A 17199-nucleotide genomic window follows, 5' to 3' on the forward strand; every position below is an offset into this window, starting at 1 on the left:
GAGCATTAAGATTAACTTCCTGAACAGTCACCTTGATAAGTTTCCCAAAAATCTTGGAGCTGTTAGTGATGATCAGACTACTGCTGGAGCATCAGACGAGATTGTCCTCAACAAGTACACAAACGCAAGAGCTACAAACGCAAATTTTTGCCTGAATAGAATTTAATTATGTTTTGTGCAAATTTTATGATTAAAATAAGTGTTTTAATATGTTTTATTTTGAAATTGTAGACAAATTCTGATGCAGTCATATCTTTTAGTGTATTAGTGTATTTACTGCATTATATAAATTATTATATTCTCACAAAGATGATGCCCAGGAAGACATTCTACTTCATTATGTTAAACTAAATGTTGAAAATTTTACAAGATGAAAACCTAAAATCTTGGATTGCAAAAAAACTGTAGCTTACAGAGAAAAACTAATGTCAGATTTGAGATCAGCACACTCAGATTAGGTAGGAACAAGTGTTTTTGTGGATGCAACAAAAATTTTGTTCCCCAGTGTTATTGTAGCTTTCTAGTATAATTTGAAACCAGGGAGTATGATACCTCCAGCTTTGTTCTTTTTTTCTCAAAATTTCTTTGGCTATTCAGGATATTTAGTGGTTCAATACAAATTTAATGATCTTTTTGTGCTGTATCTTTAAAAAATACCATTGAGACTTAGATGGGGATTGCATTGCATCTGCATATTGCTTTGGGCAATATGGCCACTTCAACTATGTTGACTCTTCCAACCCATGAACATGAGTATCATTCCATATCTCTTCATCTTCTTTCAGCAACATCCTGTAGTTTTCAATGAATAGGTCCTTCATATCCTTGTTAAGTTTATTAACAGGTATTTTATTCTTTTTCTTGCTATTACAAATGAATTTTTTCTTTGAAATTTCATTGTTAGTATATAAGAACACAACAGATTTTTACACAGTGATTTTGTATCCTTTAACTTTACTGTATTCCTTTAACAGATTTTTCTCTGTGTGTGTGTATGGTTTTTAGGGTTTTATTTATAAAGAATTATGCCATCCGCAAAAATTATTACTTTACTTCTTTCTCAATTTGGATGCCTTTTATTTGTTTTTCTCACCTGGCTTCTCTTGCTAAGACTTCCAGCAGTATGATGAAAATCAGTGGTAAAAGTGAGTATCCTTGCCTGTTCCTGACTTTAAAGAAAAAACTTTGTTTTTTTTGCCACTGAGTATGGTATTAAATGAGGGTTTGTCATATAAGGCACATATTTTTAATAAGTAATGCTAAGTTAATATACAAAATAATACAATTATCACTTTAGGTCAAGGACTAATTATCTTTTCTTGTAATTTTGCAACAGCTCCTTCTTTGGCTATCAGTCTTGTCCCACTCCATTTAACTATTTGCAGATTAATTTTAGGAGGCAATTTAACCATGCTGCTCCCTGTTCCCATTACTCCATGGACTAATTGTCACTAGAGGTGACCTATTTTTCTTACGTCAACAGACAAAGGCTCCTGGCCAGCTTTACTATGCTCCTTTCCACAGTTCAAACTCCACAGTCTATATAAATATATAATGTCTTTATCTCCTTATATACCATCATCCTATTTCATATCTGAAATGTTCTAGCTTATTTCCATTCACCCTTTAAGTCTCAAGTATAAATGCTATAGGAAACCTTCCCTAACCTACACAAACTGGGTTAGATACAAGTCTTCTGGTACTCCAGAAAACCCTGTACAATGCCGTTTGCTGCATTTACAAGACCGCTTTGACTGTATGCATTTCTTAGCAGTTTCTGAGTTTCTTGACTACAAAATGCATATTATAGTAATTCATATTTTTAATCCCCAGAAAACAGCACAGCATCTAGCACACACTTACTAATCACTTAATATATGAATACATAGACACATAACTACAAAGTCACTTTTCCAAATCACTACAGATAATTTAAAGAACTTTTTTATACTCTCTCCTGGCATTTGGCTTACTTACCTGAATTCCCTGTAGATATTATTAAAAGCAAGTGATGCTCCCAGCCTCTTGAAAGCATTTGGGTGAAGTGCAAAGCTGTACAGTCGCTTAAAAACTGATTTGGTGTTTACTGAACTTTTCTCCTGCTGCTGTGGTGTTGTCTGTTTAATGGACCATTTGAGAAATTCTCGAATACACCGACCACAAAAATCTCTCAAAGTACTGTCAATGGGATCCACAATTCCATCCTAAAATAGCATAAAATGACAACTGAATAGCCTGGTCTGCCTCTAAGAACAATTAGGGTATGTTATAAAAATTCATTCACAGAACTATTCAAGAAAAAGTAAACATTAGAATACCAATCTGTATAGAGTCTACACTCTAATAATTTCCTTTAATAATATATAACTTTAGTTTATATATACACACTTTCTTTTAAACAATAATAATAACAACACTTTTTAAAAACAAATTTAGAAACTGAAAAACCTATTAAAAAAAGAATACTTTAATTAGTAACAACAAAGCAGTCTTTCCCTCAAGAAACACAATGGCCATATCCTAGGAATTTTTTTGTTGACTGGATATTGTAACAGTATGTGGAATACTTTATTTATTGAGGTTAATGAGAATAAGCCCCTTGCAAGTTCCAAAGAAATTATACTGCTACATAAAGAAAAATCACATGGCAATGTAGTTCTGAAAATACACTTTCTATAAGAACAGTCTTTGTAAAAATATAGTCTTTAAATGGCTGAAAAGATAGCTAAGAAAATGTGAATGCTTGTTTCCTTCTAGGCATTATTTCCTTCCAGATTTATATAAAAAAATTTTAACTTGAAAAAGTATAATGAACACTTAAATAAAGGAGTGCTTTCTGCCTAACATCCTCAGTCATTTGCTACACACAAATCTTTGATTACAATGTTAATTAGAATTCAAGAAGGTAGGAATCTGTGGATATGTGAAGCGGTATTATTTACTGCTTCTCAGAGCACAGTATGTGTTCACATTAGGAAATTAGCAATTCTTACTAGAAAACTGACAGATGCTCTTTCACTTGAATGCTGTACTACCAACTTCACATTTCCTCCTTTACCTTTTCTTTACTCAACTATCTAATGTTGGCCTGACTGGTGGTGGTGCAGTGGATAAAGCGTTGACCTGGAACATTGAGGTCGCCAGTTCAAAACTCTATGGGAGTTGCCTGACCTGTGGTGGCGCAGTGGATAAAGCGTCAACCTGGAATGCTGAGGTTGCCGGTTCAAAACCCTGGGCTTGCCCAGTCAAGGCACATATGGGAGTTGAAGCTTCCTGCTCCTCTCCCCTTCTCTCTCTCTCTCTCTCTCTCTCTCTCTCTCTCCTCTAAAATGAATAAATAAAAAAAAATAAAAAAATAAAAAAACTCTATGGGAGTTGATGCTTCTTGCACCTCCCCCACTTCTCTCTCTCTTCTCTCTAAAATGAATAAAACCTTTATAAAAAATTAAAAAAAGAAACAATGTCATTTTACGTTATCATTATCTTACCTCATTTCTTTCTAAGGCCCTTACTTAAGCTAATTTCAAAGTTCAAAGGGAAAAGAAATAGCTAAGACAGAAACTTCAGAATACAAACATTGAAATAAATAGATCTGAATGCACATAAGACAGAAGTTAAATTTAATGTGCTTACATGCAACTCAATATAGACAAAGCTAATCTATGATATGAGTGGTGGTCTCTAGGTCAAAGGTGATCTCTATATTGAACTTCATGGAAATGGAATCATTCTGTACCTACTCTTTTGTGTCTAACTTCTCTACTGAACAATGTTTATGAGACTCATACAGGTGTTACATGTGTCACTAGTTCACTTTTTAAATATTGCAGTGTAGAATGAATATAACACAGTTTATATATACATTATCCTATTATTTTCAGTTTGTGTCTTATTATGAATAAAGCTGCTTTAAACTTAAAAAAAGTCTTTATTATAGGCAAGATTCAATGGTAGATACTACAGAGATATAAACCATAAATATAATTAAGCCACTATCCAAATAAAAATGTTCAGTAACTCCCCATCCAATCTGGGTCACTATGAGAGTAAAAAGAATTCTATTAATAATTAGATACACAACAAGCAAAATCAGGACTGCCCAAGGCAAACTGGAATATATGGTCACTCTACCCACAGTGTTCTGCTAGTTGGCCCCAACATACCTTCCCTTCCCAGCCCCACTTCACATAATGCTCCCAGCCAAGCAAAACTCAAACCAGACCTAATTCGTCACAAACACACCAAGCACCCAATGACTTTATTTCCTGTCTGGATGCCCTTGTCAAATTCCATATATATATATCCCACATAGGTAGAATATAAAACTGAAACTCATGGACATAGATAAAAGTGAAGTGACTGACAGGGTAGGGAGTGGGATGGAGAGGAATAAAGAGAGACAAATATACAGTGACAGAAAATGATTTAACTTTAGGTGATGGGCACACAATGTAATCTACAGTACAAATGCTACAGAGATGTTCACCTGAACACTATGTACTGTCATTGACCAATGTCACACCATTAAATTTAAATTCAAAATTTAAAAATGCAAAATAAATTTTAAACACATAGATTCAAATTGGAATCAAACTCTAAAAACAAGCAATTAAAGGATTTTGTTTGGACAAACTCAGTTTAACTGGGGCTTTTGATTCCAAAGTCAATATATGGTCAAACAATACTTATAGGCTAAAATAATAGAAAAAAATCAAATAAGATGACATTTAATGAATCAAATGTAAAGTTATTTACACCAGTTCAGAAAATTATAATAAAATGTCAAAAGATACTAAGGTTTTAGATGACCTCATTTTTCTGCCTTTAGTGAACCTGTGACCAAATCCTAATGATTCTACCTCTACAGTCTCATCATAATATTATGTAAACGGTTTCTAGGGTCCTTTAGTTGCTGAATCTGAATGCAGGAGAAAACTGGCTAAGCATAAAAAACTTCTTTTGCCTGACCAGGCGGTGGCACAGTGGATAGAGCGTCGGATTGGGATGCGGAAGACCCAGGTTTGAGACCCCAAGGGTCTCCAACTTGAGCACAGGCTCGTCTGGTTGGAGCAAAAGCTCACTGGCTTGAGCCCAACGTCGCTGGCTCGAGCAAGGGGTTACTCAGTCTGCTGAAGGCCCACGGTCAAGGCACATATGAGAAAGCAATCAATGAACAGCTAAGGTGTTGCAACACGCAACGAAATACTAATGATTGATGCTTCTCATCTCTCCGTTCCTGTCTGTCTGTCCCTGTCTATCTCTCATTCTGACTCTCTATGTAAAAAATAAAACAAAACAAAAAAACCCAAACTTTTATTCTCCATTTAATTATTGTACTATAAGTATTTTTTTAAAAAGGGTATTGCAATTCTGATAAAAAACATTCTTATTTATTCCTTCCCTGCTCAACCCTGCACCACCACATTAATATAGATGAAGTTTGTCAAATTTGTAACTATTCTCTCAAAAATCAGAAAACCAATTAAACTGTGAATATTTGCTTGCAAATATTTAAAAATATCACTTAAGGCCCTGGCCAATTGGCTCAGTGGAAGAGCACAGGCCCAGCGTGTGAATCTCCTGGGTTTGATTCCCAGTCAGGGCACACAGGAGAAGCATCCATCTGCTTCTCCACCCCTCTCCCTCTAGCTTCTCTCTCTCCCTTTCTCTTTCCCTCTCTCTTCCTCTCCTGCAGCCATGGCTTAATAAGAGTGAGTTGACACTGGGCGCTGAGGATGGCTCCATGGCCTCCACCTCAGGCACTAAGAAGAGCTCGGCTGAGCAACTGAGTAATGCCCCAGATGGGAAGAGCATCGCTCCAAGTGGGTTTGCTGGGTGGATCCCAGTAGGGGCACATGCGGGAGTCTGTCTCTACCTACTCTCCTTTCAGTAAATAAAAGAAAAAGTATCACTTAAGCAAATAAATATGGCATCCTGATTATAAAATACCATTTCACCAATTCTCTAAAACAAAAGAAAAAGACAGTATGATCTACCTGTAATTTGATATCTTATTAGGTAACTTAAAGAACTAAATATACATCAAATATACTAGTCAATGAAAATAGCAAGAAAAGAATTAACCATTATTACTCACCAATATTGTTTCCAGTAAGGCGACAGTATCCTGACTTTCAAATTTCTTATTGTTAGTGAACCAGTGAATCAGCTGCATAACTAGCGGTTCATATATTTGTCTTGTCACCTGAAGAAAAAATACCAATTTATTTTCTTCATGTAAAGTAATTTTATAACAATTAGATGTCAACACAAAATTATGCAAAGGTATTCACTGTTATCCCAAATTATTTTCTAAAGGCTGTTCAAAATTCCAGGAAATAGAAGAGGATTTTTCCCCAAAGGCTGCTACTTATCCTAGATTGGATCCTGGGCTCTAGTATCTATCAGTAATTGCAATCTCTGAGTTCCAACAGGCCTTAAGAACACTAGCAATTTGGCAGTAGTCATGAGTGGGTTTTGGTCATATTCTCTGACTCAGAAAACTGATACTGAGGTAAAAACATTTGGGCCAAACACAACTCTTGTGGTAGATCAATGTTGTTTTCTTCCTACGCCAGTGTTCTTGGTCTATGGTCAACCTCTAAACCTAAAGTGGAAATAAATGGACATTTCAAGGCCTTCAAAAAAAAGTAATTTTACATTAGAAAAGAGTCCATTTAAATGGCAAAGTCAAATTAAGCAGTATTACCATGGTTTTACTAGTTAAACTCTATAATGAACAGGTTCTTTCTATTTTCTCCTTCCAAAAAAGTCCAGCAAAGAAAAATACATTCACTAAAACTCATTGTTACTCTAATTAAGAGGTCAATTTAAGGGTAAATATTGCTGATTATTTTGGACAAAGACAGTGAGAGGGACAGAAAGATAGGAAGATAGAGAGAGATGAGAAGCATCAACTTTTAGTTGCAGCACCTTAGTTGTTCAATGATTGCTTTCTCATATGTGCCTTGACTGGGGGGCTACAGCAGAGCGAGTGACAATCTTGCTCAAGCCAGCTACCTTGGGCTCAAGCAAGCGACCTTGGGCTTTAAACTAGCGACCTTTGGGGTCAAGCCAGCAACCATGGGGTCATGTCTATAATCCCATGCTCAAGTCAGTGACCCCCCCGCTCAAGCCGGCGACCTCGGGGTTTCAAACCTACGTCTTCTGCATCCCAGTCCAATGCTCTATTCACTACGCCACCACCTGGTCAGCCTATTGCTGTTTTTTAAATATTCATCTTTCTTAATTTGATCCTGAACGTGCACTTGCAGTATTATGGATCAGAGACATTATCATTCAACTAAAAAGCATATAATGATTGCATGGTTCCCTACAGTCTGATTCACATACTTTTTGTAAAAGAAAGCCAGCATTCAAAATATGTATCACTGGAGAAGACTGATGCAAAAATAAAGAAGAAAAATCTTTACTCTTTGGAGATGAGATGGAAAGAATCCTAAATTCTCACCCTAAATAGTTTCTCTGCTCAAACCTTATGAGCCCACGCTCAAGCTGGCGACCTCAGGGTCTCGAACCTGTGTCCTCTGCATCCCAGTCCGCTGCTCTATCCACTGTTCCACCACCTGGTCAGGCCCAGTGCCATTTTTTAAAACTAAAAGTGAGCAAACTCAAAAAATACAAATTTTACAAACTCATTTGCCTAACAGTGATGCTCTAAGACTAGTTAAACATTTCAAAGTAAAAGACAAGACTTTTCTTTATCAAGGCACATAAGAGAAAGCAATCAATGAACAACTAAGGTGTCGCAACAAAAAACTAAATGATTTATGCTTCTCATCTCTCTCCATTCCTGTCTGTCCCTTTCTATCCCTCTAACTCTCTGTCTTTGTAAATTAAAAAAAATAAAAATGGCACTGGGCTGCACTAGGTATGTGATCTGTGAAATTGCTAATTACCTTCCTGCTTGGGAAGGGCCATTGTTATGCTAATTTGTGCTGGAGGAGAGGTTTTGGAGCCAGAAAAGTTTTAAAAGGAAAGAAGGCAGAAGGCTGAGTAGAGAGAAGCCAAGATGGCAGGGAAAGAGAGTGAGAAGCCAGTTTTGCAGAATAAGAAGCCATGATGGCAGAGGTGAGGGGGCTTTGGGACTGGTGAGGCCTTTGATTCTAGGAGGAATCAGAGAAGATTCTCCTGGTTGTGGAACCGGATAATGTCAGTGGCTTTGTGAGCCCTGTGTGTGTGTTTGCTCGCCTGCCAGGTGCAAGACTTTAATAAAGGAAGGAACCACCACTTTTTGGCTCCACTGTTTCTTTACTGTCTGCCCACATCCAATGGGAACCTGCAAGTGCATGGCCACAACGGCGGCGACTGCTGGCTATCCAATCACTTTTCTTCAAAAAAAGTATAATGCTTTATTCTTAGTACTATTGTATATATAAAATATATATGTGTCTACATACATAAAGCACACCCATGCACACACACACACATACACACACACATCCCTTATAGGAATTGTAGAAAATGTAGAAAACCATCCATCTATAATCCTACTCCAAGTAACCACTGTTGATGATCAAAATTGCTGTTAATTTTCAAAATATTTATATACACTTAAATAGATGCATACATTTATATATATACATGTGTGTAAAAATAAATGTATTTTTTATAACCACTGTTCTGCTCAATTTTGAATATTTTCCTTATAAGCTGTATCAATATTTTTATTAGCTGCCCAGTATCTCATATGTAGATATACCACGATCTGATCACCCAAATCCTGCTATTAAATTGCAGGTACTTCTAATGTGTTACTAATACAAAGAAATCACAGTGATAAGTCTTATACACACCACTTTGAGTACATCACCAGTAATGAAACCACTGAACTAGGGCTGTAGGTAACCAGGCCTTTTGCTCTGCCTGCAGAGAGCCTGTGTATTGAATCCACACTCTAACCATCCAGAACTCACAGGGCCCTTTCTTTACATGCTTGGCAATACCAACACTGTCAATTTTGAAAGTATTTGACAAAAGCTACAAACATATCATCTTAATTTCATTTTTTTTTACTAAAAAATGTTGAATATTTTTAAATAGTTCATTAGTTATATATACTTATTGTCAATTTTTATTCTTTATGCATTTGCCCATTTTTAGAATTTATATCTTCAGTAGAATGTAGCAAAAAAATTTTCCCACATCATGTATATGTTAATATTGTGGTTATTTTGCCATTCAGTAGTTTTAAAATTAACATATTTTTTCTATAGATCTGTCTTCAATATCTTGTAGGAAAATCTCTCTTCCTAAGCAAACTTTATGAAACGACAAATTTTTTTGATGTTTTTAATGTAACAAGAACAAAATCCATCCAAATCAGGTTTTGTAAACAAATCATATTTGAGTGCTTTGATTCTTCTTTTCACAAATAAAACATTATACATATGCATGTTTGTAAAAATGTGGGGTTTTATTCACTTCATTTTCTTTTTTATGTGTGCACCCTGATATCAGGGTTATGAGAGCTCTATAAAATGAACTCCATTATTTTCTGCTTCATAATAGCAGTAATAATTTGTCCATAAAGTCATCAGTAACAGGTCATTTGTCAACATGTCCAATCTCTCTCATGGCTATTGAGTGAGTTCCTACATGTGAGGGGCGATAGTTAATGCAACTTTATGTGCCTAGACTCATAATCACCCTAAAAAGGAACAATAATTCCTAAACTTTGTGGCACATTCAAAAATTACGAGGAAAGCCTAACCTGTGGTGGCGCAGTGGATAAAGCGTCGACCTGGAAATGCTGAGGTCGCCGGTTCAAAACCCTGGGCTTGCCTGGTCAAGGCACATATGGGAGTTGATGCTTCCAGCTCTTCCCCCCTTTCTTTCTCTCTGTCTCGCCTCTCTCTCTCTCTCTCTCTCTCTCTCTCCCTGTCTCTTTCTCTCCTCTCTAAAATGAATAAATAAAAAAAATAAAAAAATTACGAGGACACTTTTATTTTTTTTTGTTTTTTTCTTTTTTTTTTTTCCCAAAGCTGGAAACGGGGAGGCAGTCAGACAGATTCCCGCATGTGCCCCACCGGGATCCACCCGGCATGCCCACCAGGGAGCGATGTTCTGCCCCTCTGGAGCATCGCTCTGTTGCATCCAGAGCCATTCTAGCGCCTGAGGCAGAGGCCACAGAGCCATCCCCAGAGCCCGGGCCATCTTTGCTCCAATGGAGCCTCGGCTGCGGGAGGGGAAGAGAGAGACAGAGAGGAAGGAGAGGGGGAGGGGTGGAGAAGCAGATGGGTGCTTCTCCTGTGTGCCCTGGCTGGGAATCGAACCCGGGACTCCTGCACGCCAGGCCAACACTCTACCGCTGAGCCAACCGGCCAGGGGCTACGAGGACATTTTTAAAAATCATGATCCCTAGGTCATATTTTTGAAGGATTAAATCAGAGAGTCTGGGGATAGCAGCCAGGCAGCAGTGTGTTTTTGTTCTGTTTTTGTTTTTAATATTCCCATGTGACTCTAATATAAAGCAATATTTAATGACCACTGAACTAAACAGAACTTTAAAAAATTTTTTGCAACTGTTTCAGATTCAAAATCAATCACTTACCTGATCTATATCACATGCAAGTCGAAGTAGCACAGGAAAAGTTCTCTTATACAGTTGATACATGGGTGGGGAGCCCCGATCACTTTCAGGCATTTGAGCAGCTTTGCCCAACATAAACATAACCAGGCTATGTAAAAGTTCACAAGCTGCAACCTAAAATAGGCCAGGAGTTTAAAAAGTTTGTTTTTATGCTAACAAGAATATTTTTAAATGATACTCAGTTTACAGACCTTTAAAAAAAACTCCCATACACAAACATAAAGTAACCGGAAGCAGCACTTTTTGTTGTATAAAATTAATGCTTTTCTGTTCACTCTGATCTTTAACCAAGAGCTAACAATAAAAATTTAAAAGCTGTAGACACTGACACTAATATACTCATAAGAAATATATTTCAATACTGCCATAGTGCAGAATTTTGCTTAGTTTTTTAGCATATTTTCAATTATTGTTTTAATAAATATATGAAGCATTTGGAAAATTTACAAATAAAAAAAACTTGAAAGTGTATGTTTCTAATCCTAGGTTGAGAAGATAATGGAGCACAGCCTGAAAAAATCACTTTTAAATGACCTTCATACTGCATTTTCTAATATAAAGATTTGCCATATTAATGTTTGCTAGGTTATTATCTATTAAAATGATTCATGTTAAACTTTCATTTATCAATGACAACTATTCTCTGATAATTAAGTAGTTTTCTAACTACTATATTACAGAAAATAGAAAACTAATAGAATTAGAATGGCTGAAATATATCTATCGCTATTATCTATTTTCTAACAAATATATGTCTTAAAAACAATACTCTAAATAATAAGTAAAATGAAAAATAAAAGTACTTTAGTTTGTCTGTCACTAGCTGAAAGAGCTAGTTCTGTAACTCGAGGCAAGAATATATCCAGGTAAATTACAGGCTTCATCTCAATAAATGGTACTGCAAAACTGAGTCTTTTTTCTCTATCCCATGCGACATATTTCTTCATCATTTCATCTGAGGATGCAACTGTTAAAAAAAGATTAAGAGTAATTTTTTCATTCAATATCATTCTAATACCAATTGCTCTACAATTCATTAGTGAAACCAGAGTATTCTGTTATACTTTTTAGTTAAGCACTTTATTTTCAAATAAAAATAATCCTTAAAAAAAAGGTAAGCACTTTATTCAGCATTCCTTTTTTGTCTTACTTCATACATTTAAGTATAACATTAGAAATCACTAATATACTAATTCTGAATTTAATTTAAAGTAATATTATTTTTAAATAAGTCTAACTGTCTGGGATATTATAGTTTCAATTTCAGCAGAGGCTTAAGGTAGTCTGTGGAAAAAAATGATAAACAATGTTCTTATTAAAAATCTCTTTTTTAACACTTATTTCCCCAATAAAGGTGTAACTTCCCAAAGAGTCAAACATCACCAGTATATTTAATATGAAATTTCAAAATAAAAATAAAAATAATTTTGACTAAATAAAAATGTTAATACTCATTTAAAAACACTAAAAATATATAAACATTAAGAATGTCAGGGCCCTGGCTGGTGGCACAGTAGACAAAGCATCATCTCGGAGAACTAAGGTCACAGGTTTGATCCTGGTGTTGCTGGTTTACGCAGGGTAACCAGCTTGATCCTGAAGGTGCTAATTTGAGCTTGAGTTCACCGGTTCAAGTCCTGGTCTGGACACTTATGAGAAGCAATCAATGGGTACACAACTAAGTGCAACAACAAGTTGATGCTTCTCTTTCTCACCCTTCCCCTTTCATTCTCTCCCCCATTCCCCTTACTCTCTCTCAAAACCAATGGGGGGAAAAAAAGGAATATCTGGTTTATAAAATGTGACTTTGAATTCCTGACAAGTGTTTAACATAGAAAAGTATGTCAGATCAGATTCTGTTTCAAGACGAAAAATATGCTTAACAAATCAAACTAAACCATTTTCCCTGGCAGTATACCCACGGAGGTCAATTATTTTTTTTAAAAGTTTATTTACCTGTTATAAGATTTTTGCTTACTTGTCCTCCTAGAGTACCAAGCATTTGTACTACTCTAATCCTTATTTCTTCTAAGGACAGTGCTTCTTCATTCTGCAATTTAAAAAAAAAAATTGTATTTCATGTGATGATACCTGAGTTAAAAATTAAGCAGAAACATGAGAGGAGAGAAAATTATTGTTAATGCCTCCCAATTGTGCGTTATATTCTAAACAGCACTGCTGTTAATTTTATTGCAAATTCATGAAAAGAAGTCACATCTCTTCCAACTTTGCAAATTGGAGGTCCATTTCTTAGGCCAGTGATTCAAAAGTTTTAACAGAACCCTTCACACCCTTACAAGATACAAAGGATTCACCAAAGAGCTTTAACATTGGTCGTAATTAATTTTTAACATATTGGAAGTTAAAACTTGTAAATTAAAATATCTTATATAAAAAAAAACCTAAATGCACTACACATTAACAAATGACATAATTTTGGAAAATAAGTATATAGGGTGGGGTGAAGTAATTTCCACTTGCGAGTATGTGAAACAGTTTATATGTATATTTTTACTTACTAATTATTGTATTATTCTCCATATGGACAACTGTAAACCTACTGTTACCTCACACTGTATTTTCCAATTAAACAAACAAAAAACCTTAGAAAAGTGGCACTGTTTCACATTTGTGTAAATGACTATTGTCTAGCTCACGAGAATACAGCTCTTATGATGTTGTTAGGGCTATAGTTAGAAGCTACAGAAGGAGGGAGGAGTATTTTGATATCCACAAACACTAAATAAGTGGTAGTGTCTTAAAGATTATTTACAATAAGAAATCTGAGGCCCAGGCCAATTGGCTCAATGGTAAAGCATCAGCCTGGCATGTGGATGTCTGAGGTTTGATTTCCAGTCGGGACACAGAGGAGAAGAGACTATCTGCTTCTACACTCCTCCCTATCCCCCTACTCTCTTTCTCTCTCATCTCCTCCTGCAGCCATGGCTCAATTGGTTTGAGAACACTGGCCCTGGGCAATGAGGATGGCTCCATAGATCCTCTGCCTCAGGTGCTAAAAATGGCTCAGTTGCAAGCATGGTCCCAAACGGGCTGAGCATTGGTCCCAGATGTGGGTTGCCAGGTGAATCCAGGTAGGGGCGCATGCAGAAGACTGTCTCTGTATCACCCCTCCTCTCACTTGGAAAATAAAAATAAATAAAGAAATATGAAATTTTATCAATAAGCTATATACTCTATTACATTAAAATCCATTGGTTTATCTTAGATGTTGAGTGAATTTTTTTTACTCAAATGATTTATTACCATAATATACTGTTCATCTGAAGTCATTGTTTCACTGTATTCCTCATATCTACCAAATATTGACATGCTTCAATATCTATGCAAAGAAATCACATTTGGCAATATCACCATCATCATCAGAAAAATCTTTTAAGGACTGAGGAGCTGCCTCACCAGTGGTGGCGTAGTGGATAGAGTATAAACCTGGGATGCTGAGGTACCACTTTTGAAACCCTGAGATCACCAGCCTGAGCATGGGCTCATCTAGCTTGAGTGCAGGGTCACCAGCTTGAGCACGGGTTCGTAGGCTTCAGCATGGTATCACTGACATTATCCTGTATTGACTGGCTCAGGGTCAAAGGTCGCTGGCTGAGCCCAAGGTTGCTGGCTTGAGTAAGGGGTCATTGGCTCAGTTTTAGCCCCTACCCTGGTCAAGGCATATATGAGAAGCAATCAATGAACAACTAAAGAGTGCTGCAACTAAGAGGTGCTGCTTCTCATTTCTCTCCCTTTCTGCCTGTCTCTGTTGCGTGCTAAGAAAAAGAAAGAAAAAAAGTATTGAAGGGCTGTCAAGCTCCTGGTGATGGTTACAAGTTTTCCAAAGTTTTAACTTTTGAATAACTGCTTAAATTTAATGATGGCCAACCAATACTCTCAGATGATTTCTCTGAAGTAAAAGGCTTACTCTGTTTATTTTATTAAAAATTGAACACCAGCCTGACCAGGCGGTGGCGCAGTGGATACAGCATCGGACTAGGATGCGGAAGGACCCAGGTTCAAGACTCCGAGGTCACCAGCTTGAGCGCGGGCTCATCTGGCTTGAGCAAAAAGCTCACCAGCTTGGACCCGAGGTCGCTTGCTTGAGCAACGGGTTACTCAGTCTGCTGTAGCCCCATGATCAAGGCACATATGAGAAAGCAATCAATAAACAACTAAGTTGTCACAACAAAAAACTGATGATTGATGCTTCTCATCTCTCTCTGGTTCCTGTCTGTCTGTCCCTATGTATCCTTCTCTCTGATTCTCTCTCTATCCCTGTAAAAAAAAAAAAAAAAAAAAAAAAATTGAACACCAAATACTGAATAGCTAGTTTGTCTATCTTTTATTCTTTCAAGTAAATATGGTGTTCTTGAATAAAAGAAGCTACATTAGTTCAAAGCTCAAAGAAAGATCACAAAAGTTAAGTGCTTTTCCTAAAAACAACTGTTATATTTCACTAGGCAACAGACTGCTTTATACAAATTCCCTGTTCCATCACATGGAATATTAAAAAGATGTGTGCTCAAGGGTCAAGATTTAACAAAGTGTGAAGCAACCAACAGTGTTAACCATCATTACACCATAGTGCAAATGTCAACAAGTAAAAGTAGTTAAATCTTCCGGGCTCCACACTTTGTAAAATGCTACACTAGGGAATAGGGCTGGTATATCTATAGAGAAATTAGATTTGTAAAACTTGAGATAAGTTCAAATACTTTTTACCGTGCCTTATTTATATGTTAAATGACCAGGCAGTGGCGCAGTGGATAGAGCATCAGACTGGAATGTGGAGAACCCAGGTTCGAAACCCCAAGGTCACCGGCTTGAGCACGGGCTCACAAGCTTGAGCGAGGGGTCACAAGCTTTACTGTGGGAACACAGACATGACTCCATTGTCACTGGCTTGAGCCCAATGGTCGCTGGCTTGAAGCCCAAGGTCACTGGATTGAGCCTAAGGTCGCTGGCTTGGCTTGAGCAAGGGGTCATTTGCTTTGCTATAGTCCACCATTCAAGGCATATATGAGAAAGCAGTCACTGAACAACTAAGGAGCTGCAACGAATAATTGATGCTTCTCATCTCTCTCCTTTCCTGTCTGTCGGGTCCCTAGCGGTCCCTCTCTCTGACTCTCTCTCTCTGTCAGAAAAAGAAGAAACAAACAAGAAAGATCCCAAGTGAACAACCTAGCATCATATCTTAACTAGAAAAGGAAGAACAAAGGCAGCCCATGGCCAGCAGAAGAAAGGAAATAGTAAAAATTAAAGCAGAACCAAATGAAACAGAGAACAAAAAAACCTATAGAAAAAATTAATACAATCAAAAGCTGGTTCTTTGAAATGATCAATAAAAGAGATAAACTCCTGGCTACACTCACTATGAAGTAAGAGAAAGGACTCATATAAACAAAAATCTGAAATGAAAGAGGAAAAATTACTACAGACATCATAAATATACAAAGGATCATACTAAAATACTATGAAAGATTATATGCTACCAAATTGAACAATCTAGAAGAAATGAATAAATTCCAAGAACTATGCAATCTTCCTAGACTGAGTCATGAAGGAGAGGAAAACTTAAAGAGACCCATAAGCAGGGAAGAAATAGAAACAACTATCAAAAACCTCCCCAAAACTAACAGTCCAGGACCAGATGACTACACTAGTGAATTCTACCAAACATTCAGAGAGGATTTGGTACCTATCCTTCTCAAAGTCTTCCAAAAAAAAAAAAAAAAAAAAAAAAAAGGAGGAAGCAATACTCCCTAATACATTTTATAAGGCCAACATAACCCTCATATCAAAACCTGACAAAGACAATACAAAAAAAAGAGAAAACTACAGACCAATATTTCTAATGAATACAGATGCAAGAATTCTAAACAAAATACTAGTAAATCAAATACAACAACACATTAAAAAAATAATACATCACAATCAAGTGAGGTTCATTCCAGGAGCACAAGAATGGTTCAACATACGTAAATCAATGTTAATACATATCAAGAAACGAAAGAAAAATCATGTGATCCTATCAGTAGATTCAGAAAAGGCATGTGATGAGATACAATATCCTTTTATGTTTAAAATACTCAATAAAATGGGTATAAAAGGAAAGTACCTCAACATAATAAAGGACATAAATGACAAATCACTAACATACTAAATGGTGAACAATTAAAGGCTTTTTCTCTAAATTCAGGAACAAGATAAGGCTGCCCACTCTCTCCACTCTTATTCAACATAGTTCTGGAAGTTTTAGCCAGAGCAATCAAACAAAAGAAATAAATAAAAGGCATCCATTTCAGAAAAGTAGTAAAGATATCACTTTTTGCAGATGGCATGATCCTATATATAGAAAAACCCAAAGACTCTACCAAAAAAATATTGAAATAATAAATCAATATAAATATAGTAAAGTCACAGGACACAAAATTAATATACTGTACAAAAGTCTATTGCTTTCCTTATATACCAAGGATGAAACTTCAGAAAATGATCCCCCCAAAACAATTCCTTGTACAATTACAAAATAAATAAATAAAATACATAGGAATAAACTTAACAAACAATGTGAAGGACCTATA

At 36.3% G+C, this 17199-nt stretch overlaps 1 protein-coding gene across 2 annotated transcripts in view; it reads right to left on the reverse strand.

The window, feature by feature from the left end:
• The window catches only part of PRKDC (protein kinase, DNA-activated, catalytic subunit), a 269534-nt gene that overhangs the window by 194735 nt on the left and 57600 nt on the right, over positions 1 to 17199 (reverse strand). For both annotated transcript variants that reach the window (XM_066266092.1, XM_066266091.1), the window contains exons 23-27: positions 12569 to 12662; positions 11416 to 11579; positions 10574 to 10726; positions 6098 to 6205; positions 1978 to 2204 (exon numbers count right to left, since the gene is read on the reverse strand). In XM_066266092.1, coding sequence (XP_066122189.1) covers positions 1978 to 2204; positions 6098 to 6205; positions 10574 to 10726; positions 11416 to 11579; positions 12569 to 12662 — 746 coding nt within the window. The remainder of the gene's footprint in view (positions 1 to 1977; positions 2205 to 6097; positions 6206 to 10573; positions 10727 to 11415; positions 11580 to 12568; positions 12663 to 17199) is intronic.

Source organism: Saccopteryx bilineata, chromosome 3 (assembly GCF_036850765.1).
Source record: "Saccopteryx bilineata isolate mSacBil1 chromosome 3, mSacBil1_pri_phased_curated, whole genome shotgun sequence".
Lineage (NCBI taxonomy): Eukaryota > Metazoa > Chordata > Mammalia > Chiroptera > Emballonuridae > Saccopteryx > Saccopteryx bilineata.